This window comes from Manduca sexta, chromosome 10, assembly GCF_014839805.1.
Source record: "Manduca sexta isolate Smith_Timp_Sample1 chromosome 10, JHU_Msex_v1.0, whole genome shotgun sequence".
NCBI classification, from domain to species: domain Eukaryota; kingdom Metazoa; phylum Arthropoda; class Insecta; order Lepidoptera; family Sphingidae; genus Manduca; species Manduca sexta.
In genome coordinates, this window is record NC_051124.1 from 12,972,617 (window position 1) to 12,997,475 (window position 24,859).

The following is a 24,859-nucleotide window of genomic DNA, read 5'->3' on the forward strand; positions in this document are numbered from 1 at the left end:
GCGATTACTGGTATAAGTAAGACCTCAAGGTAAAAAAAAATACTATACTTTACATTTTGGGGCCCCTGAATCATGTCATGTCTGTCATGCGACCCTATGGTTACGCCGCTAGACTTTGGGTCGATACTGAGTAGAAAAACTGGGATTCGAACCCGGGACATTAGAGCGGTGTTGTACAGCGCACGCTATACAACTATGCGAGCGAGATGGTGAGTTACATAAAATATTCAAATTAAATTATAAAAACTTGAATTAAATATTTTAAACTTTTCATAAATTCATAAAGATTTATGGTGCTCTATAAATTGTTTTTTAATACAGACTTACATCTACTTACTACTGGGAGATAAATAAAACCATAACTAAATATTAAAATAATTTACTCTTCAAAAATAGAATATACTTCATGATTTGCTAACATTTTATTTCTTGTCATACTTGTAGAATCCCTCACCACTCTTAACACCTAGTTTCCCCTCAGACACCAGTTTGTCTAGCAATGGGATAGGGTTAAACAAGGGCTGGTCAGGGTACTTCTTGTGCCATCCATCCAGGATGAATTTGTTGGTGTCCAGACCTACATAGTCGGCCAGCTCCAAGGGTCCCATGGGGTACCCAGCTCCAAGCTTCATCGCGATATCGATGTCACGGGCGGATGCATCACCTGTAAAAGTCATCATAAAATTATTGCTTGCCCTCATTCATAAACTGCAATCTACGCAATATATATGACCATCTTGTAGTTTAGTGTGAATATTGTGTGTAAGTGTGTTCCTGACTGAAACTGTGATGTTGCTACTCTGAGAAATTCTCTTCATGTAGTAATAAAGGTCTTAGCATACATCTATTTCATTTGAAACTGACACTTTAGTATTTTATATCTATAATTAGAATAACTAATAGTAGTGTTGATTTAAAAAACACAAGTATATGGTTTCATTTATTCATGCAATGTCGAAATAATGTATAGCAGGAAATGGTCACCTCTTTCAAATAACCTAATAGCCTCGCATATATATGGGACAAGCAGCCTGTTCACCACAAATCCAGGGGTGTCCTTGCATGTGATGCAAGTCTTGCCCACGGACTTGCCCCAAGACATCATGGCTTGGTATGTGGCATCGTTTGTTTCAGCTCCACGAACCACTTCCAGTAGTTTCATTACTGGCACAGGGTTAAAGAAGTGGAGACCACCAAATCTGAAAACATGGTATTTATATCTAGCAAATTGAAAATATAGTAGGTGTAAAATAGTAACAGCAATAGCCTGGTTGGATGTGAAAGGAACGATGTTGGTGTCAAGACAAATTTCTGTAGTTTTCAAATTCCAAAAGCACACTCCTCTGGGCTCTGACTTTTCTAAAAGTGTATTTTTTGCGAATTAATACTTGCCGATTATTATATTATGGTCAAGGAAAACATGGTGAGGAAACCTTCATACCTAAGAACTGCACTAGGCCAGTATAGTGGACTAAGACCTAATTCCTCTAAATAGTAGAGGAACCCTGTGCCCAGCAGTGGGGCAGTAATAATACAGGGCTGATATTATTTATTATATTATAATTAACTGGTCATCAAAAGTCTAAAACAGAGAACTATGGAGTTTATGGATACCTTTACTCATAAATAGGATAAATTGAAAGGCTATATAATAAAAACAATATTAAGGCTCCAAGATATGCAATACAGTCCCAAAATTAAATAGAGAAGTTCCTTACCAAATTTCCTGTCTGGTAATTTAAATCAAAAATACATTCAAAAACTATAAAATGTAGAGTAATTTGAAGTAATCACTTACTTGTCTTTCCTATTGACTACGGATGCAATCTCATTAATTGACAGTGACGAGGTGTTTGAGGCAAAAATTGTGTGGCTCGGTGCAACCTGAAACAAGTAATAGGGTAAATAAATAATATTGAGCAAGTATGATGGCCCTTGTATGATGAGATATCATGTTTGTTCTTTCCAGTGAAAGTAATTTTTAAAGTTCAATAATTTATTCAGATCTGTCCATTATGAGATGTAAAATATCAAAAATACTAAAATATGTGTGGATTCTTGAAAAAGACCATAGTAATATATGAAGTCAGGATTTTGTTTGTATTTATACAATTATATTGATCTGGGTAATTTTGTAGTATTTGGGCAAATTCCTTATCAGAATCTTATCTGTTTTAAATCTTTTCCAACCAATTATTGTTAATGTTTTATTTAGAATTTAGTCTCTAGGTACAGTTTGCATCTGATTTTGCTTTAAGCACAAAAACAAATGGGATATCATATTTTAATGCAAATCTTAGAATAATTACATAAATAATGATTACTTCTTACCCCATCCAGCTGTTTGAACAGTTTGTGCTTGACCTCCATGTTCTCAACAATGGCCTCAACAACTAAATCTGCTGACTTGGCAGCCTCAGCAGGGTCTGTTAGTGTCTTGATCCTGCCCAGGGACTCGGCCACGAACTTCTCTCCCTCTGCAGGATTGTCTTTGTAGACCTTCTTGGCGACTCGGCCCAAGTTCGTGCCGATTGACTTCTGGGCTTTGGCCAGCACATCGGAGCTGACGTCCACCAGTGTAACATTTTGTCCGGCTTGGGCCGACACCTGTGATACATTTTAATTTTTTTTCAAGCGAAATAAATATGAAAAAATGTGAAAATCTAAATTCCTTTTACGTGTCGGTTCAGTAGATTGAGGAGTACGTATTATTACGAACTTTAAATTATTCAACTTTTATATTTATTTACCAAACTTTTTATCAGAACATAAGTATAATAATTCATTACTTGTTGCTTAACATAAAATAGTTACCAAGTACCTGAGCGATGCCGGATCCCATTAATCCACCTCCAATAACGGTAACATTTTTGATTGCACTTTGTACTGCAGAAGAACTAGAAAAGTTTCTAGCAATAATGCCGAATTGGATCATTTTGGTAACAAATAAACTTGTAAAAAATTATATATCCTAAAAATTTTACTTTATTATCACAAGCAGTACTGTAAAAGTCAAATTCCAAAGTACAATCTTATCAAAGTGTCAATGTGCGCCCGCGCTTAGCGTAATGGTTATATTCTGTTTAGCCCGCGCCCGGTAAGATCTTTTTGAGAAATAGGTACTACGTGAACTTATTTCGATCATGAAAATTAATATTGCTATCCCTTGTTATTTCATACTGTTAAAAAAGGTAAGAAAGATGATTTGACGTGCAATATTTTTTTAATGCATTTTCTCTTAAATTGCCGAATTTCGAAAGTAGCCCTGCTACATATAGCATAGAAAAGAAACTAAAATTAATTCGAGTTCTCATAAATAATGCTAGTGCACACTAGTGTATAAATAAAATGTAGGTTATGTATTTTATTTTGTGAATTATTATTTTTACTGTAATTATTAGGTTCTATTGAATAAATGAGAAGGATATTTTTTTTGCACAGAATGGAACAAGTTGTATCTGTCAAGTTATCTGTCAACTGTCAGTTACGAAAATAAACATCCATCGGTGCGGTATTTATCAAAAGTATCGTGATAATTTATTGGTTTATTAGCATACAATTTATCAGGATGAATTGCGTAATCGGTTCCCCGCGAGCTAACCACACTCCCTACAGGTAAGTGAATATTACATCACCATGCGATAGATATTTTTTATCATATTCCGTACTTTGGCTCGGTGTTCGCGGTGAAATCATTAGCGCGCAGAGTTTACTGCTTACATAGTGTGCTTATACACACTGTATACGTCAGACAGCGGCCGGCTTTCGCTCGAATAACACAAGCAACGCAAGATGAATAAACTCGTCGGGTTAACTCGGAATTTTTCCAGTTCCGCAAATTTAAATGCAATAAAAACTGTGACAGTTGTCGGCGGAGGGCTTATGGGCTCTGGAATCGCTCAGGTAAGTGAGTTTTACGTACTTTATAAATTATGTGTAATTTAACAACTTTCCATTCTGTGTACACTGATAGCAACTGGTTATATTTATTTATAGATTTACTTGTCTTGTGTCAATGTACTACTTGTGCAGTTTATTGTAAGTTGTAGGTTCGATTTCCAGGTTGTACAGCTACAATTTATAGTTTTTTTTTTATTGAAATAGTTTCCTGGTTAATATTTTATTCAGTTTCTTTTGTAATTTTAGCATTAGAATCTTGTCCACATATTATACTATGAGGTATAAACTAATTCCAGTGTGTCCTTTTGAACATATAGGAGTAAATGTTGAAAATTCTATTAATATTCATAATATGTTTTATGAAGGAACCAATACATAAAACTTTATAAAAAAAAATCCCTTATCCTAACATTCCATTTATGCAGCTTATAATAAACTAGTAAACAAAAATCCTAATAATAAATAAATATAATATCAGCCCTGTATTATATACTTGCCCACTGCTGAGCACAGGCCTCCTCTACTACTGAGAGGGATTAGGCCTTAGTCCACCATGCTGGCCTAATGCGGACTGGTAGACTTCACACACCTTCGAAATTCTTATAGAGAACTTCTCAGCTGTGCAGGTTTCCTCACAATGTTTTCCTTCACCGTTAAAACAAACGATAAATTCACAAAGAATACACACATGACTTTTTAGAAAAGTCAGAGGTGTGTGCCCTTGGGATTTGAACCTGCAGACATTCGTCTGGCAGTCCGTTCCTCACCCAACTAAGCTATCGCCGCTAAAAAATCCTACATTAGCAAATTATCAGATAATAGCGTACATATTGGGCCAGGACTTGTTCGATCCATGTGCCAGGTTTCAACCAAATCTGTTGCATGTTTCTGAATTTACTTCTAACATCTAAACAATTTTGCAAACATTATATTAATAATATTTTACTTTTATAGAAGTGAACACAGTATTAATAGTTATTTCACCACACAAACTTTGAAACACTGGATTGTACTCTTTACCATGACTACATGCTAGGTGTTAAGCTCAAATTCCAAAATTAGAGTATCTGTACCTCAATAAAAAGTAAAGTTAGGTTTTTCTGCTCAGTGTATACCTGGTGTCTGGAAATTTTGCCTGATATGGTGGTAAGCCTATCACATCATGGGACAGAACATACATGGTGAAAATTGAATGCCCTGCTTGCTTGTCTGGCTAACTTTTCAGACATTTAAAGGTTTGACTTTTTTGCTCAACCAAATCAGAACAGTATTTGCAATCAATACTGTCATAAAAATAGACATAATGGTGATACCTAATGGATCTTCCCACATTAAAGGCCTACAACACATTCAGTACACATCCTCCTCCTTTTTTAAAGTTGGTTAATAATGAAAATTATGTTCAAATATGTTTGTCCTTTAAACATATCATTGACATATAAATTAAATCAATTGTTTGAAAACAATAGCACTTCTTTAAATTATTTATAGGTGCAGGTATATTTTTTCAAGTAATTATATACATAATAATATCCATTGCGATATTATAAACCCAGAACCAACTCTGAATGAGTTTATGTAAAACAGCTTTAAGATGAACATTGTAAATTCTTTGTATTTAGGTCATAACATTGTAAAAATCCTCATAAAGTTGCTTATATGAGCACGATAAAGAACCATACATGGGTCTCTCAGAGATAAGAAGAGATAAAACAATGAATATTTAAAAAATATTAAATAAATTATAAACTTTCTTACAATAATTGTTCTTTATTTAAACCAGATCAATTGTAAAGGTGGGGAAAACCAAATAGTAAAGTTTTAGATATTATAGCCTATACCAGTTTTAACATTTTTAAGGTTTTTAGCCTTGAACGATACTCCATGATTGTAAGCCTAAATGTACTGGTCAGTGGTGACATTCTAAGTAAATAGACCCTTATGTTATGCTGTATTTGCCCGTGTGGTGAGCCTATCACCTTTATCAACCAATCCTAAGTGGCTTGTTTATTTTTCAATATTTCACACAAGATTTATCTTAACAGTTGTATGCCATATCTTATCGTTTTTATATTATTTATACCTGATGATATATCATGGTGTCAACTACTTGCCTTTTGGAGTTTGTACTTTAGTATGTAGGTATTTAAGTTGTTTATCATAAAATTAGCATTTAATTATGTCTATTGTCGCGATCAAGGACAATCGAGTGAAGCAACATGAATCGAACTTATTGTATAACTTTTTATCGTGTCTATAGTCGTATCACTTTCTTGAAATTTTATTTTAATAAACAAACAAACATATCACGCCTTTATTCCTGAAACTGTAATCAGAGGTGCAACTAGGGCACTGACTTGTTTTTTCACCATGTGTGTTCCACCCCATAATTTAATAGGGCTTTCGCCATATCGAATGAATTCCAGTATCCAGGTTGATACTGAGAAGAAAACCCCTCCATCCAGGATTCGAACCTAAAACCTCAGAGTCGTAGTCGAAGTCGTACCGCGCACGCAATACAACTACGCCACGGAGGCATTTTATAATACCATAATATTATTTAATTAGTTACAAGATAACTTTCTTCTCATGTAATATTTTTTTTTTTATTGCTTTGAATGACGAGATGAGCTTGCCGTTCGCCTGATGGTAAGCGATACGACCGCCCATAATTAGTAGAGACACCATCCAACACCTTGAATTACAAGGTATTGTTTGGTATTCCACTGCGCTCGTCATCCTAAGATATGAGATGTAAAGTCTTAATTATGTCTAGTAGTTACACTGGCTACAATGCTCTTTAAACTGGCACACAACAGTAGCTACACACTGCCGCTTGGCGGCAGAAATAGACATGTAGTGGTACCTAAGCAGGCAGACGCTCATATGAGAGAACACCAGTCTGTAGTTCCAAATATTTACATCTAAAAACTTGAAAATCATGCCATTGTCATTTAAAATAACTTTTAAGGTGACAGCGCAAGCAGGCCAGAATGTGACAATAGTTGATTTGCAACCTGAACTCTTGGACAAAGCCCAGAAGTCGATCCAGGCTAACCTCACCCGTGTAGGCAGGAAGCTGTATAAAGATGATGCTGGGAAAGTGGAGGGCTTTGTCAGCGATTCCCTGGACAGGATCAAAGTGTCCACCAAGGTCGAGGATGGTGCTAACGCTGATCTGATTATCGAAGCCATTGTTGAGAAACTGGATGTCAAGCAGGAGCTGTTTAATAAGCTTGATCAGGTGAGGGTGTTTCGGTATTTTAAGCCCGCAGTTCATTCATTATTTTCTTGGTGTTTATTACCAAAGCACAATTAGAGAACCCTTTTGGCTCTTGCCTTTATATTGGTCTTTGTTATGTATATAAAAGTCAGAGACGACTAGCACTATCACTTAACAATATAACAGTGTAATAAAGATATGGTTAATAGTTTTATGGACTTATCCAAAACTAAAATTGCAATGGAATCGCGCAACATTAACGAATTTAACAGTGAACTGGAAGCAAAAGGACCTTATATAAATATCCTTTGCTCATAAACACTATTACAAACACCACCCTTTCCCGCCACTGGTAACGCCTAAAGCCTATACTTGTGGTATTTGGACTTTTTTTTTTGCATTTGCATATATTTAACATATCGCTCGCCTGATGAATTTTGAATTACAAAGCACTGTGTGGCGCTCTGCGCTCGACACCATGAGACATGAGATATTGAGCTTTTAATGCCCAGTAATTACGGAACACCTACCTAGATTGTATGGCTTAGTTTTACATTTTTCTAATTTTTTACAAAACCAGTTTTGGGCTGTAGCTCCATCATTTTAGAATATATCAACATTTTAAACTCTTAAATAAATTAGATATCAAAACTTTCTACCAAGAGGTGCCCGCGCAATCCAATAAAGACTTCGACAGGGCATGTCTCACGCGATGCGTATACTTACGAAAATAAGTTTCTTATCTTTGTCATGTTATGTTTCAGTTAGCGCCAGAGCACACTCTGCTGGCTACGAACACGTCGTCTATATCTGTGAACGCCATCGGGGCAGGCATCAAGAGGAAGGATAAGTGAGTCTTCGCATTTGTTTTTTATTAGTCGCCAAACTTCTTGCTCTGATACAGTAAATATAAAACAAACATACCAATCCAGAAGGATTCGCATCCAAGGGACAGCTGGTTTGCTGGTGATAGGATATATTTTATATCCGCCCGGATAGCGACCACCGTAAACAAGGTGTTATAGCCCGCCATAGTAGCCCACATCAGGGTGTCGCGTTGCGGGATCAGCCTGTGAGTAACCGGTTACAACGGGACATAATTGTGTCGACTGCTGAGCGGTAATCGTCTCTCATCAGATGAAATACTATTGGACCCCACTCTACTACCCATCAGGTACAATGGAGTCACTTTATCGTGCCAGAATCAGAAAAAAAAGAGTGATTGGAATCGTTTATTGAAAATTGCGGTAATGGATCGCATATCTGCTAAAAAAATATGATTACCATCATCAGCCGCAGGATGTTCACTGCTGATTATGGGTCTCTCTAAAGATTTCCAGATTTTAATTTATAATTGAATTAATAAAATGATTATCCCCTTCACAGATTCGGCGGACTCCACTTCTTCAACCCTGTGCCGGTGATGCGACTCCTGGAGGTGATCAAGAGCGATCAGATGTCCGAGGATACGTACCAGGCTATGATGTCCTGGGGCAAGTCCGTGGGCAAGACTTGCATCACATGCAAGGACACTCCTGGGTTCGTGGTGAACAGGCTGCTCGGGCCGTACAGCGCGGAGGCTCTGCGGCTCTATGAGAGAGGTGCGTTAATATAATGGGTTCGATTCTGCATGGATCGGGAGATTGTTATTTATTTGGAACTTTGGGTTGCACCTCTATCTACCGCCTGGGGTAAAGGCGTGAAGTGTTGTTTGGTTTGCTTTAAGGCCGCGTTGAAGTCCTTTTTTTTAAATAAAATATACCAGGTTATACTCCGGGAACTTTACGAATAAGTTTTATCAAATGTAATTCAGCTGTTTCTCTGGTTATTTTTTATTTACTACTTTTTCGAAGTTTCTTGTATACCAAAGTATAATATTTTTTTATTTGTTACTGGGTTTTGTCCTCTGGGTTTTGTTTCGCATGCGTGAATAACATTTTATTGCGGGATAAACATTATCCCGAGCTAAAATAAAAGGTTATTATGGGAATTTTTAATGTGATTTTTAAATAGATGGCGCTGTTCTCGTATAAATAGCGCGTTAAATTGTTGCAATATTTTAGGATTTTTTGTTGGGAAAGGTTATTCACACGGGTGAAGTTGCGAGCAAAAGTATTATATAAAATGCTCATGTATTTGAGAGTCATAAATATGCATGCAGTGTGTAATTAATATTTCTGGGTGTGTTTGTATTTATAGCACCGTTTAGAGGCACTTTAAAAACTATTGTGAATATTCTCTTATTATCTATTTACACTTGTGTTTGCATATGGTATTTAATTTTTACACAAAATGTAATTGTTGGGTGTTAAAAATAATATTTGCACGAGTTTCAACACTATGTAAGTATGTGTTTTATAATATTTAACTAGATGGCGTTGGTGTGCTTTATATTTATATTTTGATAGTGTCTTTAGCGGGGTGGGTAACATGACGGCTGTGATGAATGGAGCTGCGGGTTTGATGCTCGTGTCGTTATAAGATTATTTGTGTCCAGGTATTTTTAAGGCCCGCATAATTCATGCTCCTGCGCATACTTTTGCCTTAGTGTAGATACAAGGATGGGTGTGGTTTGTTAATTTTTTTGGGCATTGTTTCTTTATTTTGGTGGTGGACGGTGGCTTGAAATAAATTAGATAACAAAAAGCTAAGATAAGAGTACTTAACTGTTTTATCTACCTACTATTTTACATAGTAATTGTTATTTTTTTATTTAACCCTTTTGCGAGCAATGCTAATTACGTCGCTAAATTAGGTTTAAACTTTTCTAAGCGTTGCTATAGATTATTAATAAAATATTCGCGATCAGTTCCCCTCCTCTCCTTACCTACCCCTAAAAAAGGTTTGACATTAACTGCACGTAATACCAATCTGCTTAGGAATTTCAACGCGAAATTTTTAAAGGCATATATTTTGCTCATAATCGTGGAAGGATACACTCTCATGCTCTGCCGTTGGATTTTTTCTTACATTTTAATTTTGTGACGTAGAACAATTTACATAACATACAACAGGCTAAATGTTATTTTATGAATAACTAGTTTTTGCTCCCGGCTCCTGTCACGTGAGAAAGTTTTTTTCGAGTTAATCGCAATATATTTTCCCGGGAAAGAAAGTAACTTATGACCTTCTCAGGGTCTCAAATTATCTCTATACCAAATTTCATCGGAATCTGTTGAGTAGTTTTTGAGTTTTTCTCGTTCAGACAGGCAGACGACGACGACGAGAACGGCGGGAACTTCATTTTTCATTGTGTAAAAATATTTTTTTATGATTTGAATTCGAACTACTAGCTTCTGAGATTAGCCCCTTCAAACAAACAAACTCTTCAACTTATAGTATAGATGGAACAGAAATTAACTCTAACTTTATTAGTCTACTTACCTCATCGAAAATAAGGCGTGAACATACATATATTTCAGGTGACGCGACCAAAGAGGACATTGACATCGGTATGAAGTTAGGCGCAGGATATCCCATGGGACCCTTCGAGCTGGCAGATTACACCGGTCTGGACACAAACAAGTATGCCCTGCAGGTCATGTATGAGATGACCAAGAATCCTGTGTTCAGGCCCATCCCACTGCTGGACAAGATGGTGGCAGAGGGCAAGCTCGGCAGGAAGGTCGGCGAGGGTTTCTACAAATATAGCAAATGAGCTATGTGTAATTTGCAATATATATTTTTTTATATACTTTTGATAGTGTTTTATTTTGATGTTTTTATTTGTGTTTCTTTTTCTTTGTTATTGTGTAATGGTGTTAATGTGTCTTATGGTAATTTTTTTTTATCCGTCTGGCAAACCATACTAAACAACAGCAAGAGCTGACACTTCAATTTGGTTTATTCTAAGATAGTGATACAATGAAATGGCATGAATATTTTTGTTAATGGGTAATAAGTAACTTTATTGATGTACGCGTTGTGTTGCTGAATCGTGCTTTAAATAAAGCTGTTTATGACTCCCCCCTCCCAATACAATAAAAAAAAATTGATGTATATTTGTATACATGTAATGCAAGAAATAAGTAAAATGAAGTCACTATTTCTTCTACGGTTGGGTCGTATTCGTACGGGAATCGAATCCGGGACACGGTATTCTAATATTTGGAATTTGCGACGATACACGCTTCCAACAACCAGAGACGTTCCGGTAACGATACTTTATCAGAAAATAAAATGATAAAAAATTTGCGATATGTATTCTAATGATAAAATGGTTTGTGACTGAATTATCGAATTATGTAATAATCCATCGATAAGTTAACGTTTCATTGTGGACTATTTACTTGGGATTAATATTAAAAGTGCCGCGCAATAAAATATTTTCACTCTACCCGAAACATCTAGTCTTATGACCAGCGCAGTTGGGTACTTTAGTACAAAATTCGGAGTGAAGTTGCTTCTTTTGGGCAGAGTTAACTATTAAGTGAGCTAGTTGCTCATCTTCGACATTAAAAATAAGAATATTATATACTTATACTTAATTATTTTTGGCTTGTAGTTTGTTATATCCCCTACCCTTGGTGCCTCTAGTCGACCTTAAGGCTCTTATGTATTATTTGTTGACTAATCTGGGCTGATATCTTCGAGGATAATATCAATCTTCTTTTGTTATTTAAATATCGATATTTTAAAAGCAAAAAAATTGCGGGAAATATATTTTGTAATAATTCGATTTAAATAATTCTAAAAGTAAACATGGGGTTTACTTTGTTTTTATTTATTGATTTGTAATTAGCGATGGCATGTATGCATACGCCACTATGCCATCTGCAGGACGAACCCTTTTTTTTTTCGCGAAAAAAAAAACGCGTTACTTATCGCTACACTTGGAGAGTGGGTGGAATGGTTATGTTGGTTTCACCGGTCTTACGGCTCTATGTCGACTCGGGAGTATAGCATCATGCGAGCGAGCATTGGACCGAGTCCCTAACCCCTGTATACAACAGGCATACCAACCAAAACCCGCGATGACTTTTGGCGCATATGGGAAAAAGACGAACCCTACCAAACACTTCTAAAAGTTTATGAGACGATTTTAATTAGAACAGATTTCCAGTTGTATTTTTTACTATTCATAAATGAAGTAGATTCAACACCAGTCAACATCCTTATGTATAATATTATAACGCATTCGGACACCCAAACAAAAATATATTTTCTAGGCGATGCGACCGCGGAAGACATCGATACAGCCATGAAGTTAGGCGCGGGCTACCCCATGGGACCTCTAGAGCTTGCTGACTTCACAGGTCTGGATACCAAGAAGTATATCCTGGCTATCATGCTGGAAAAGACGGGGGATCCAGTGTTTAGACCCATAGGAATCCTGGATAAACTAATTAACGAAGGGAAATATGGAAGGAAGACTGGTGAAGGCATTTATAAATACAAGTGACGAATTTAATTGAATGTTAAAATACTAATAAATCGTAGTGACGTAATGTCGTGGTATTTTCTTTTTTGTGTTTATCCTTTAGTGCCGAATCTATTTGTATTTCGTACCATTGGTAATAAGGATCATAATTGTATAATCATGTTGAATAAAATAAATTTTTATTTTATTCATGTTCACAATAGTAATTAAATATTTATATTGAGATTTCCAGTTCGATCTCCGAGTCAGGCAAAATGATATTGAATTTATCTATTCTTTATAGACTTGGATGATAATACTTATTATTTGTGGTAAAAGTTCAGTCGCCCCATTCATACGATAATGCATAGTATTTTGGCATTGCGTTAATAAATGAATCCAAATACTCGTCTTTACCTCTGCTAACATTGTGCCAGAAATCATCAATGAATAACGAATATTTTCACCACAAATATAGGGTTTACTTCTTCTGATAATTTTATAGTTTTGTGCATATTTGTGTGTGCGTATGTGTTTCTGACTGAAAGTGTGATGTTGCCGCTGCGGCAAATTATCTTAGATTAGTATTGGCATTGGGACGCGTAAAATTAAAATTACTTGTTATTGACATTAATTTTGTTCAAAACTTTTCTACTTTACATCCGCTGTTCTAGTAACTTATTTTAAAGTGTAATTTTAATAAGAAAGCTATGTGTTTTTATAAAGAAACGCAATTTCAAAATGGCCCTATATATAAACAAAACTAAAATATCTCTTATCTAAATAAGTATTATAACTGTTTCTTTTTCGTATTTTTAAAACTAAACGCTCACTGGATACAAGCATATAATATCTATAATTTTATCAAACGTTCTTTTTGTTAGAAATAATGAGCATTTATAAAATGTACCACGAAGGTCACAGAAAATTTACTTTTTTGGAATTCTCATTGAATAGATATTTTACAATTGACGGTGGGATAGTAGCGTGCATAATCTTTTCTTTGTTTTTCCAAAGAATAATGAATAATAACTTGAATAATAAATAGAAAATACTGCGCATTTGTTCTGGAAAAACGACAGTTACGTAACTTCGTATACCATTTAAAAAACAAATCTTAGCAAATACAATTAAAATAAATTGAACCTAAAATGACATGGTAATCAAATTTTATTTAATCTTAATACTTATATACAAATAATAATCCGTTGACAAATACACAAAAACTAATATCAGTTTTAAAAATCTAACTATAATATATTTTTTTATGAAAATGTTTTCTCCCTCTTTTGTTGCCGTCGCCTACAGTGTGCTCGATTATGTACCTAACAATAATATAACGTCTATTCGATAATGTACAGTGAAATAAATTGAATAAAAACTATATAAATAGATGCAATAATCAGCATTGAATGTCGCACATTTGTTTTAGGAAGAATAAACAGCTTCGGCTTCGTAGAACGCAGTTTTTTCCATTTACCTATTTGAGATATCACTGACTTGCCGGTTCTTTTTCTATAGATGAATTTATTGCTGAGCAGTGGCGAAGGGTGATTTTTACGAAAGGGAACCCGACAAACATATAATCCTACTAATATGCATAAATGCGGTTTGCAAATTGTTCCAATAATTAGATTTTACATAAGTTACGAAAGGGAAGCCGATAGAAATCGAGTTATATGGACCCTTCACCTCCGCTGCCAAGTACTGTACTAACTACTGATGTCTTCCTAGCCGATTTCGGCCACGGCGACTGTAGAAACTGGACAGGCATATTTAACTTGAGCTAAGACTGGGCATCCTCTAGTCGCGCTTCTAACCTTTGATGCGACTTGTATAGCCAATTTTATTAACGAAAGTACGAGCGCAATTTGGGCACGTCAATAACCCGCCGATGTAATTATAATTAATGGCCACGGATGGACGGATCTTTCTTTAGCTTCTTTAGCTATAGTTACATTAGACTAACTACTAATGTAACTATAGCTAGACGTAGCGATTACCGTGAGGCGATTTATGCCTTTTCATATAATGAAACAACATAACATTGTGGCGTTTTGTGACCACAGTAACACCATATATCACCTTTTTTATTTTTGTTCATTCTACTTATCATTTTATCATATGGTATATGATGACTTATGGTGCACTACTTAGTATCTGAAAAAATCTAGGTATTTCCGTATGATGTCATTCAACTGTTATCTCTATTGTTCTATAAATAATATATGCAGCGTCCACAATAAATTTAAATTACTGAATCAAACTTGATAAGATTTATGATATCTGATAGACTTTCAAAAAGATAAAAAGACGCTAATAGAAAGCGTTGCATGTTAGTTCAATGTTCGTATTTTGAGTTATTGTGTTTTTATAAAGCTGTGTTAGCATTTAGGTCTAGGGAAATATCTAACAACTTCCCAGGGAATGTAGGTTTTTATCTAAAAGGCGGTTTAATATGGTCCAGTAATGCAAAAATTATAGGCAAGGCAAATCTGCATAACAAGGAGACTGGTGCGTGCTTATGGAAGATTGAGAATTATGTTGTACTTATTACCACTGCTGGGAAACAGCACTGAATAATTCAATTATTCATATTAATTGTTCATTATATTTCGATTTAGCATGGCAAACATAGTACTTAGTATTGCATACTTGAACATTTCGAAGGTATGTGAAGTTAAACCGCAATAGACCTAAACTTTTATTAATAGAGTCCCACGCTCACCAGTGAGACAATAGGTATATAATAATAATAATATATAATATCAGCCCTGTATTATATACTTGCCCACTGCTGAGCGCGGGCCTCCTCCAATACTGAGAAGGATTAAGCCTTAGTTCACCACGCCGGCATAGTGCGGATTGGTAGACTTCACACACCTTCAAAATTCCTATAGAGAACTTCTCAGATGTGCAGGTTTCCTCACGATGTTTTCCTTCACCGTTAAAGCGAACGATAAATTCACAAAGAATACACACATGATTTTAGAAAAGTCAGAGGTGTGTGCCCTTGGGATTTGAACCCGCGGGCACTCGTCTTGGCAGTCCGTTCCACACCCAACTAGGCTATCGCCGCATTTAGGTATATAATACAGGGATAATATTACTAATGTAAAAACGACATTGTCGTGTGTCGTTATATGAATCAGTGTTATTCCTTCAAAGATCGCGTTTCACATGCGTCAGTAGTTTTGAAATATTTATTTTCAGTCGGATATTATGAACGGATCGTAAAACTAGTTCTTTGCTCTGTTTATATAATAAAACGAATGTTGGTTTGTGTGTTTGTATCGTTTTAACAAATTAAAAAAATATTATATTATATTATATTAAAATATTATATTATATATATTATATAAATATTATATAGTGGTCGCCAGGATTTTAGTAATATAGTAAGTAGTAATCTTTGTATTTTTATAGCCTAATTATGCCATTTAACTAGTTTTAATTTTACTACTTTAACAGTGTTCGTGCTGATTTAAATCCTTGGAAAACTGTTCTAAAGCCAAAATTCTCCAAAAGAAAAAAAAACCAAAGGTATATAATCAAATTATTTATAAGATTTCATACAATTTTAAAAGGAAAATGTAAATTACACACATGTAGAATGTGCAAGCAGTGTCGTTTTCTGTGTAAAATTATTTTAAAATCGCGGTAAATCATTTTTCCCGTCAAAATAAATGGCGCCAAGATGGCGTCCTGATTTATGATAACGTTTATGTTTTTTGTCTGAAGCAAAAGAAAAACAATGACTCAGGCTATCCGTTGAAGAGGTCATCTATCATCATAAACACTTAGTGGAAACCATTGCATAAAAAATATTGTTCCGTTAAAAGTAATGTCTCACAAATCGTAATTGAAAAGTGTGAAATATTAGTTTTCATATAACAATAAAAATCCCCCCATAATGGCTCGTTGTAGCAAATTGCGTTCTGTTAATCAATCGGGTTGTTCGGTTGACCGTCGCATAAATAATTTAACGTGTGTAGTCTTTAGTCTTTACCATCAAATGCAAAGGGAATAAGAAATCTATCCATTTTATATATGTAAGTGTCAAGGAAAGAAACTGCGTACAAAACTAGTACACATGCACTGAAAGCATCTCAATGTTTATATATCTTTAATTTTATAATTTCTATAAGTCGTAAATATATAAAAGCATTGAAGTTTTTATGTACTTTTAGAACTATTTTTGATAGCTCTGGTTCAGGGGGATGAGCTGTTTGTAACTGGCGAGGCGCGGGAAATGATGCAACGCAGAAAATGTTTGGGAGTCGGCAAATATTTGTCTCTAGACTTACTATTATGAGAATGATAGAGTGCCGTAAATGATAACCGCAAGGTAAATTATATTCTATAACTTAGCGTGACGTTACGTTTTAATAAATCTCGTAATGTGTTAGAAAAGGCTCGTAAATAAAATAAATATTGGCTATTCATAGTCGCGGAAGTCGCGTACCTCTATCCACGTGCATATTTATCATCTTAAAGAACAGACAACGAAAATATTAAAAACAAAAACTTTTATGTTATTCTTAAATAAATATTAGGATGAGAATATAAATTCAAAAGAATATGTACAAACATTAAAATCGGATATCTATAATATTGTTCTTTTTTTACATTACAATTAAATAGACCTAATAATTATCTATGGTGATGTTTAATTGTTTACTAATTCTCTTTTGATAATATCATGCGTTTTCACGCTTACCCTTCCCTACACGTGATAAATTGTCAACAAAGAATGTTGCATGGCGTCCTATAGTTTACTATGTATGAAAAATATCTCGATCGACAAGAATATCTTGATTTATGCTTCGATTAGATAGAGTATCCCTGAAATTGACCAATGTCTTGCGACGTAACGTTCTTTTCAGTGTTAGTGCTATCGCGCGCCGGTGTGGGCAAGTTGTTGGCATTGTGTAGTGTTCAAGGTATTTTCGTTATGTTGGCACACTGATAATATTTACAATCTTGTGATTATTTTTGGTAATTTACAAACAATTCGTTTATCGTTACGTCATTGATGATTAATACTAGTATATTAAATATAATTAGCATGCTTATTGTCTTAACGTAAATTCTACTCTAAAAATGTTTTAGGTTTTAAATGTTTCTTTAGTTTCCAAATAAATTAAAAATAAAATAAAATATATTTTTTTATAAATATATTTTATTAAATGTTTATGCAGTGATCATAGTGCAAAAAATCGGTATCAAATTACTACTACTCTAATTGATTTTATTTAGACTAAGGCCTAAAGAGTAGATAGGTCCTAATTAATGTGTATTTATTTATCAAATAAGTGAAATAAATAATTAATTTTTAAATATCTGGCCGTATGATTTATTTCATTTGCCCAGGACATGTTAAGTAGGTAACGTTTTTTCCGCGCATGTCAAATGAAGCAATTAGCAACTACCTTCAATATTGAAAGTGTATAATAAGGAAGCGTTGTGTATATCTAATTTAAATTGCAATAAAAAGTATTGGCGATAATCGAAGGTGACTCCAAGGTATTAATATTAGTTGTGATAATTTGTGGTGCAAATATACATTCAAATCTTTTTGTTTAAATTAATTTACTACCACTAAATAGATATGGGACATGTCGGTTGTTGTATGTTGTAATAAAGTATGGTTTGCACTTTTGAAACATGAATACCGTCGGCAACGTCTTTTCATATGGATTTTATTGTCATTATATCGATTGAATTTACCACAAAAGTAAAATGAAATTACAATAATATTGAAATGCTTGATAGTTGACATCACATAGGTTTTACATCTTACTAACAATATATTCAATAGGAGTCATCTTACAATGAATAGACGATTTAAATAAATTAGGTATTAAACGAATGTTGAACAATGTTATTTCATAAAACCTGGGCCCTTATTCTGTATGATAGTGTAAACGCGTAACGCGGCCGTGTCGTGTTACCTTCGAGAAATGTGTGTGGAATGGTATTCTGTAAGCCAAATTTCTATAGTCCTAAACATGATGCGTTGTGTTACGTGCTTGTTACACACTGTCAAAATAACGTGCGGGATAGAGAATAAGGCCCCTGTATGATTAATATAACCTTATGTACAAAACTTTTTCAACATAGACGTAAGTAATATCTAGAATATAGGTGTAGTATGGGTTTCTGTCGCCCGGGTCGGACCCAATGTGTTTATTGCCCCATGGTATCGAGCAGGAGACTATCCGGGAGCCCCAGCCGAAAAACATATCAGCACCCTAAGGGCTTTAGCATCCTCCTTAACGTGGCGCACCAGGCGCATCCTACACCTAGGAACTGCTTAAAACTGAACACGTTCGATTCTGTTTCACGCATTTTGCTGCACCCCCTAAAATTTTCTCTTCTCTCCTTCCCACCACAACCAGGCTACGCTACTGTTGTATATGCATCAATACGCCCTTATGTCATTTTCTCCAGTACACCTAAATGAGCAATGGTACCGAGAGGCGTGGCGGGTGCGTCCGCCGACAGCGGTCTATACACCACGTGCACTACGACCTCCGCAGGCGAGACGAAGACATGGCCAAGCCCCTGGTGCTGCCCACCTGCTCCCTGCAGGTGTACGACACGCAGGTCGCGGGACATAAGAGTGTTGAGGATACTAAGTATTTAGGTATGTTTTGGTTTGGGAAATGATTCGATATTAAGTATTTAGGTATGACTTGTAAAATGTTTCGAAACAGGAATAGAAATTAAGTTGTGGCTTTCCGAAGTGGCTTTCGTTAGGGACGTACATATTTTGTCGGAGTTTTTGCGTAGTGGACCTCATAGTTTAGGTATTAATATAGGGTATATTAATAAGCGGCGATAGCCTAGTTGGGTGTGGAACGGTCTGCCAAGACGAATGTCCGCAGGTTCAAATCCCAAGGGCACATACCTCTGACTTTTCTAAAAAATCATGTGTGTATTCTTTGTGAATTTATCGTTCGCTTTAACGGTGAAGGAAAAACATCGTGAGGAAACCTGCACATCTGAGAAGTTCTCTATAGGAATTTCGAAGGTGTGTGAAGTCTACCAATCCGCACTAGGCCAGCGTGGTGGACTAAGGCCTAATCCCTCTCAGTAGTAGAGGAGGCCCGTGCTCAGCACTGGGCAAGTATATAATACAGGGCTGATATTATTATTTATTATTTATATTAATAGTGACTACCTCGGTGGCGTAGTTGTATTGCAGTACAACTGCAATGCTGAGGTCTCGGGTTCGATACCCGGATCGAGCTGATTTATATTGGGTTTTTCTACTCAGTATTAGCCTGGAATTTGTGCCCAATATAGCGATAGGCTTGACACCTATTACCTGGAAAGGAATACACACGACGGAAAGTGGGTGTCCCCGTCTCTCGGTCTACCCCTTCGGGGATATAAGCAGGCAAACAGCTCCGCCCTCGTAAAACTTTCCGAAAATATAAATCCTATTGTACCTTTCCAGGAGCCTAGTATAAATCCAGGTCATGGTCTATCAGTATGCTAAATATCATCGTATTCATAATATTGGTAAAAGTATATTATGTACCTAATAATGACCACTCATGTGCTGTTCCCCCCATTCCAGGTCTACTGCAATGCAACAACGGCACGATCCTCAAACCGATCTTGAAAGAGTCCCAGCGACGCGAGGTGGACTTTTACAACCGGCTCTACTCCTCAACCGACCCTGAGCTGGTGGAACTACGCCGCATCGCACCCAAATACTACGGCTGCAAGCGGTTCACATACAACGGGCACGAGCAGGAGTACATCATCCTTGAGGACCTCACGCAGCGGATGCTGGAGCCGTGCGTCATGGATGTCAAGATCGGTGAGTCGTTAGATACTCTAGATCAGGGTTTGCCAAATTATTATAGACATGCCCCCTACTGATTAAAATTTAAATGTCCACCCCCTTGGCTTCGATGAAAAGAAGATGGAGCAAGGGACTCATCGAGTATCCTAATATAAAAAAGAAAAAAAATGTTAAAATCTACGTTGTCAGGGATATAGAAAAATCTATATCTAAATTTTCATTCAGAAAAGGGTAGGTACTTTTCCCAAGGGAGAAATTGTCAAGGTCGCGTTGCGCTCATCCAAAAATAAATTTGTCAACTAAAAATAAACTATATTCACCATTTTAGGCAAAAGAACATGGGATCCGCTAGCGACAGAAGAAAAGAAGAAGAACGAGCAAACAAAATACGCGCTGTGCAAGCAGGAGTACGGGTTCTGTATCCCGGGGTTCCAGGTGTACAAGCTGGCCACGGGGAAGCTGCACAGGTACAACAAGGACTACGGGAAGAAACTGCACGGACAGGCGGTTAAGGATGGTAGGATTTTTTTAATGTATTTAATAGTTTGTAACTTAAGTCTTCTATCTATAATTATTGAAATTGCTTAAACACGGCACACCCGCCCAAAATGTTAATCCTACTTAATTCATTCTACGAGACGGGCAGTGCCTAGTGTAGAATGGTTTGCTAAATCTGACTGTGTAATTCTTTTGTTTTGGAAATAAATTATTATTATTTTATTTTATTATTTATAAGTAGCTTTTGCTCGCGGATCCGTCTGCGTGAAAGTTTTTCTGAATAAACGACTTGCTATATATTTTTCCGGGATAGATAGTCTTCATCGCAAGTTTTCAAACTATCTCCATACCAAATTTCATCGAAATTCATTGGGTGGTTTTGGAATATATTATCTTCAGATCGGTAGACGATTGTTGTGGTGGATTTTCTTTTATAATATATTTATTAGATTTTTTTAGAGGATCAATTCTCTCATACAAGTTTGTTGCAAAATTTTAATCGTTTATGTAGCGCATGATATGTAAATTTTTAAAAGGAATAGATTTTCCTCGATTTTGCAACATTTTTCTTTGGTATTCCACTTCTATTGGTTTTAGCGTAATGTTATATATTTTATAAGGTTTCTTCGATAAATGAGTTATTTAACACTAAAAGATGTTAAGATTCGAACCAGTAGTTCTTAAGATTACCTTGTTCAAACAAAAAATCTCCTCAGTTTATATAATAGTATGTGTATATTGTGTGTAGCGATCCGCACGTTCCTGAACGGCGGCGCGGGCGTGGGTCTGTGCCGCGCGCTGGTGCTGCAGCTGGTGTCGCGGCTGTGGCGCGTGCAGCGCTGGGCGCGCGGCGTGCGCGTGCGGCTCTACAGCGCGTCGCTGCTGCTCGCCTACGACGCCGCCAAGCTGCGCGCCTGCTGCGTCGCCGCGCCCGCGCCCACACACGCGCCACCACACGCGCCCACACACGCGCTGTACGCATCTCACTCAACAATACTTATGCCTCAGCCCACTTCAATACTGTATTAAATAATTATAAAATGATTACTATCCGTATATAACTATATAAATTACTTAAAACTTGTAAAATAGGCCCTCAATCTTCAAATATTTAAACCTAATATAAAAAAAAAAACATTTTGCTTTATACACACACATCATGCCTTTATATATATATAAGCAGAGATACAACTAAGGCACCCACTTTTCGCCAATTGTGATCGGTCCCATAATGCAATAAATATCAAGCCTACCGCATTATCTGACAGAAATTCCAGTGCCGTATTATTTTGTTTTAATAAAAAAACAATTACTATTTTCCAATTTCAGACTCCCAATGAACTGCCGATCAGCACCGATAACACGACGAAAATCGATCCATTCAACGCACTCACCGTCCACAGGGTCGAACTTCAGCGGCCAGATCACCTCCAAGGGCCCCCACTACAAGAAGGTCAACTCTGTACCTATAACATCCATGACTCTAGCCCAGAACAGCTTCGCCCCACCACCCCCTATAAACTCCCCCTGGTCCGAAGCCCTAGAACGCCTCAACCACAACCACTCTTTTGAACATAATTATGAAGATAAACTATCGAAAATTAAGATGAATTATCGTGCATTACTAGACCAGTTGTCATATGATTCTCCAAACCCAAAGCCGTGGGGCACAGTCGCTATAATAGATTTTGCGCATGCGTTCTTCAATGATGATGATGATGAGAAGTCAGTAGACGAAAATTTCAAGGAAGGTATAGACAATTTTGTAGAGATTTTGGAGGATTTCTTGAGGGAAACAGATGATCAGGTTATATAGCATTTGAGGGTTGTGTTTATCTTCCATTAGTCAATACTTGTTTTCTTTTTGTGAGAAATTGCAGATTGCCAAATTTAAAAGTATTGTCTAGTAAGAACAACAATGTCGCCTACACAACGTGCATAATTTTTTAAAGGGTGCCAGGGCCCCTAGTATATATCCTTGAATGCGCACCTGATTTAAGCCAAAGTTCACCCACTTAATCTGACCTAGTCGATCATACTTATAGCTCTCGTGCTTTCGAAGCATTCTCTACAACTCTCTCATCAATACTCTGTTTTTATCATCTCTAACATATATTTATTATAATTTAAAACTTTTTATCATGAACAAACTTCAAAATAATATATTTTCGTGTAGATATTATATTTGTTCCAATGGTATTAATATAAGACTTAATATTCATATCTTGTAGTAACTAAATTCTTAAATAGTATATGAAAATATCTATGTCTATTAATATAAGTGTATTAAAAATTTTACTTAATTTGTATTTAGTAAAATGTAAAAAGGGGTATTCGTGTTATCGACTAATCTTGTTTTAAAAATAATGAATTACAATTAAATGCGATAGGGGCTTGGACTAACATAAAACATTTTCTTCCTAAAGCCAAAGCCTTCCCAAACTCAAAGTGCCCCGTCCCACATAAATTGGCCCCATATAAAAGAAAAAAAACCTCTCGTCTTTACCTACACAAAAATGGTCATTGAAATTTAAGTTCACGATTATCTAGCCATAATTTGGACGTTATACATTATATATCTGTATACAGCAACAAAATGGGCCCCGTGACCTCCCATTGATTACGTCCCTGCTTGTCACGGATTACTTTAACGGGACATGAAAAATTAAACTCTATACGGCATTGTACTTATGTCTAATTTGGTTCAGGTTTAGTCGACTTTATTTTATTTATTTATCGCTTATATGCTCAAATGTTGTGCATTATTTCAATTTATAAATGTATTTTTAGTGCTAATTTTATTTTGTGCACTGCCATTCTAACTTAAATCGTTGTACAGAGTAAATGATGGTAATCTTGACGATTTGACCATAACCTTCATGGCGTAGTGCGGGAAGAGGCCACATCTAAGAACAGTGGTTCCTAACCTTTTCAATAATTTTGATGATGATTTATGTGGAAAACTAATTTTACCCTTCAAAATATTATTAAAACAAAAAAGAAGCACATACAAACATCTTTATTAATCATAAATTGCACGACTGTTACTACTACACATTGAGAGAAGGGAAAGATCATATAAGCGCATCTTGCGCATAATCCCCAGACTCGAAACACTGACAAAATAATGTTTGTATCGTCCTCTAACATATTATTTTAATAGTCATGTTAAAATCTTCATAATCATAGCCTACGACACAACACTGTAAATTTTTTGTTCATTGGATATTTAAATGCTTTCGTAGTCACGAGTATTATAAGACATTTTTCCTTTTTTTAAAGAAAGGTTTTGAAAAGTTTTAAATCTCCTACGCTTTTCCTAAAGAAATATACATTTGATGTGCCAAAAAAGCATTAATAAAACGTAGTGGTAGAAAGACTAAAGGTTTATGCACACTCTCCTGGGCACCAGATTCGGTTAAAAAATGTTCTAAAATAGTTTTAATTTTTATGATATACAATGCATGGCAATGAATAAGTATACAGCCACAGGCAGAAGTTTAAGAGGAAAAGCGACTATCTGCCATACGAGAGAAAGAACAATTGATAAAGCTAGTCTTTCTTAGAAATTCAAATTCGAAACATTATAAGCTTATGTTCGCTTTTCCAAAAATATTTTTGAAGACCTGGTACCCAGCGTGGATATGTGTGCATTTATCCTAATTTAGCGAATATGTACTTAATAATGAAGTTATAATGTATGTAGTTTGTCAATAAAAATGTGTAAGTACTCTTAGTTCTTCCTATATAAATGTAAGTGTTGTAAATAAAAATGATGTATTTCAGTATATTATATGTGAATTGATAGTTATATTTTGTGTACTTAATAAAATAAATTATATTTTTATAACGATGTTTAATTATTTTAAAAACCCAAAAACTAACTGATTACAGTAACTTTAGGGAAAATGGCAATAGTTAAGTACTTGGAGCATTGTACTTTGTCTTTATTTGGCAATAGTTCTTAGGCTAGGTACAAATTAGAATGATTGCACAATATGGCTATACATCTATAGACACATTATAGCCATTAGATATATTTTGTTGTAAGAATAACAAT

General features: G+C 35.6%; 3 protein-coding genes across 7 annotated transcripts; 2 read left to right on the plus strand and 1 right to left on the minus strand.

Annotated features, from left to right (window-relative positions):
• Positions 1 to 363: 363 nt before the first annotated feature.
• Positions 364 to 3,134, minus strand: LOC115444201 (hydroxyacyl-coenzyme A dehydrogenase, mitochondrial). The gene is made up of 5 exons (XM_030169880.2): positions 2,822 to 3,134; positions 2,332 to 2,607; positions 1,799 to 1,884; positions 985 to 1,199; positions 364 to 664 (listed from the first exon to the last, which is right to left on the minus strand). The coding sequence occupies exons 1-5, from the start codon at positions 2,933 to 2,935 to the stop codon at positions 423 to 425; spliced, it is 933 nt and encodes a 310-aa protein (XP_030025740.1). The 5' UTR covers positions 2,936 to 3,134; the 3' UTR covers positions 364 to 422.
• Positions 3,135 to 3,463: 329 nt separating this feature from the next.
• LOC115444175 (inositol polyphosphate multikinase) lies at positions 3,464 to 24,610 on the plus strand. Of its 4 annotated transcripts, none has more exons than XM_037437067.1 (6): positions 3,464 to 3,615; positions 18,936 to 19,131; positions 20,071 to 20,316; positions 20,630 to 20,818; positions 21,548 to 21,773; positions 22,129 to 24,610. In XM_037437067.1, exons 2-6 carry the CDS (start codon positions 18,945 to 18,947, stop codon positions 22,613 to 22,615), a joined length of 1,335 nt encoding a protein of 444 aa, XP_037292964.1. In that variant the 5' UTR covers positions 3,464 to 3,615; positions 18,936 to 18,944; the 3' UTR covers positions 22,616 to 24,610. The 4 variants fall into 4 exon arrangements, with proteins under 4 accessions (XP_037292964.1, XP_037292963.1, XP_037292965.1 ...); XM_037437066.1 differs by lacking the exon at positions 3,464 to 3,615 and adding an exon at positions 17,122 to 17,425; XM_037437068.1 differs by lacking the exon at positions 3,464 to 3,615 and adding an exon at positions 17,390 to 17,480.
• Positions 3,683 to 12,571, plus strand: LOC115444176 (probable 3-hydroxyacyl-CoA dehydrogenase B0272.3). 2 transcript variants are annotated; one of them, XM_037437070.1, is made up of 5 exons: positions 3,683 to 3,903; positions 6,872 to 7,144; positions 7,888 to 7,973; positions 8,510 to 8,724; positions 12,292 to 12,571. In XM_037437070.1, exons 1-5 carry the CDS (start codon positions 3,793 to 3,795, stop codon positions 12,522 to 12,524), a joined length of 918 nt encoding a protein of 305 aa, XP_037292967.1. In that variant the 5' UTR covers positions 3,683 to 3,792; the 3' UTR covers positions 12,525 to 12,571. The 2 variants fall into 2 exon arrangements, with proteins under 2 accessions (XP_037292967.1, XP_037292966.1); XM_037437069.1 differs by lacking the exon at positions 12,292 to 12,571 and adding an exon at positions 10,546 to 10,821 and having other exon boundaries at positions 3,690 to 3,903.
• Positions 24,611 to 24,859: the final 249 nt, after the last annotated feature.

What these genes read in the sequence shown, in the direction of transcription:
- LOC115444201 (XM_030169880.2), bottom strand. Translation starts at nt 2,935, where the DNA reads ATGATCCAATTCGGCATTATTGCTAGAAACTTTTCTAGTTCTTCTGCA. An exon ending in TGTTCAAACAGCTGGATGGG is followed by an intron (nt 1,885 to 2,331) that starts GTAAGAAGTAAT and finishes TACTTGTTTCAG; the next exon opens with GTTGCACCGAGCCACACAAT. An exon ending in TATTAGGTTATTTGAAAGAG is followed by an intron (nt 665 to 984) that starts GTGACCATTTCC and finishes TGACTTTTACAG; the next exon opens with GTGATGCATCCGCCCGTGAC.
- LOC115444176 (XM_037437069.1), top strand. Translation starts at nt 3,793, where the DNA reads ATGAATAAACTCGTCGGGTTAACTCGGAATTTTTCCAGTTCCGCAAAT. An exon ending in TGGGCTCTGGAATCGCTCAG is followed by an intron (nt 3,904 to 6,871) that starts GTAAGTGAGTTT and finishes ATAACTTTTAAG; the next exon opens with GTGACAGCGCAAGCAGGCCA. An exon ending in GGCATCAAGAGGAAGGATAA is followed by an intron (nt 7,974 to 8,509) that starts GTGAGTCTTCGC and finishes TCCCCTTCACAG; the next exon opens with ATTCGGCGGACTCCACTTCT.
- LOC115444175 (XM_037437067.1), top strand. Translation starts at nt 18,945, where the DNA reads ATGAGCAATGGTACCGAGAGGCGTGGCGGGTGCGTCCGCCGACAGCGG. An exon ending in CGTCATGGATGTCAAGATCG is followed by an intron (nt 20,317 to 20,629) that starts GTGAGTCGTTAG and finishes TCACCATTTTAG; the next exon opens with GCAAAAGAACATGGGATCCG. An exon ending in CGGACAGGCGGTTAAGGATG is followed by an intron (nt 20,819 to 21,547) that starts GTAGGATTTTTT and finishes TATTGTGTGTAG; the next exon opens with CGATCCGCACGTTCCTGAAC.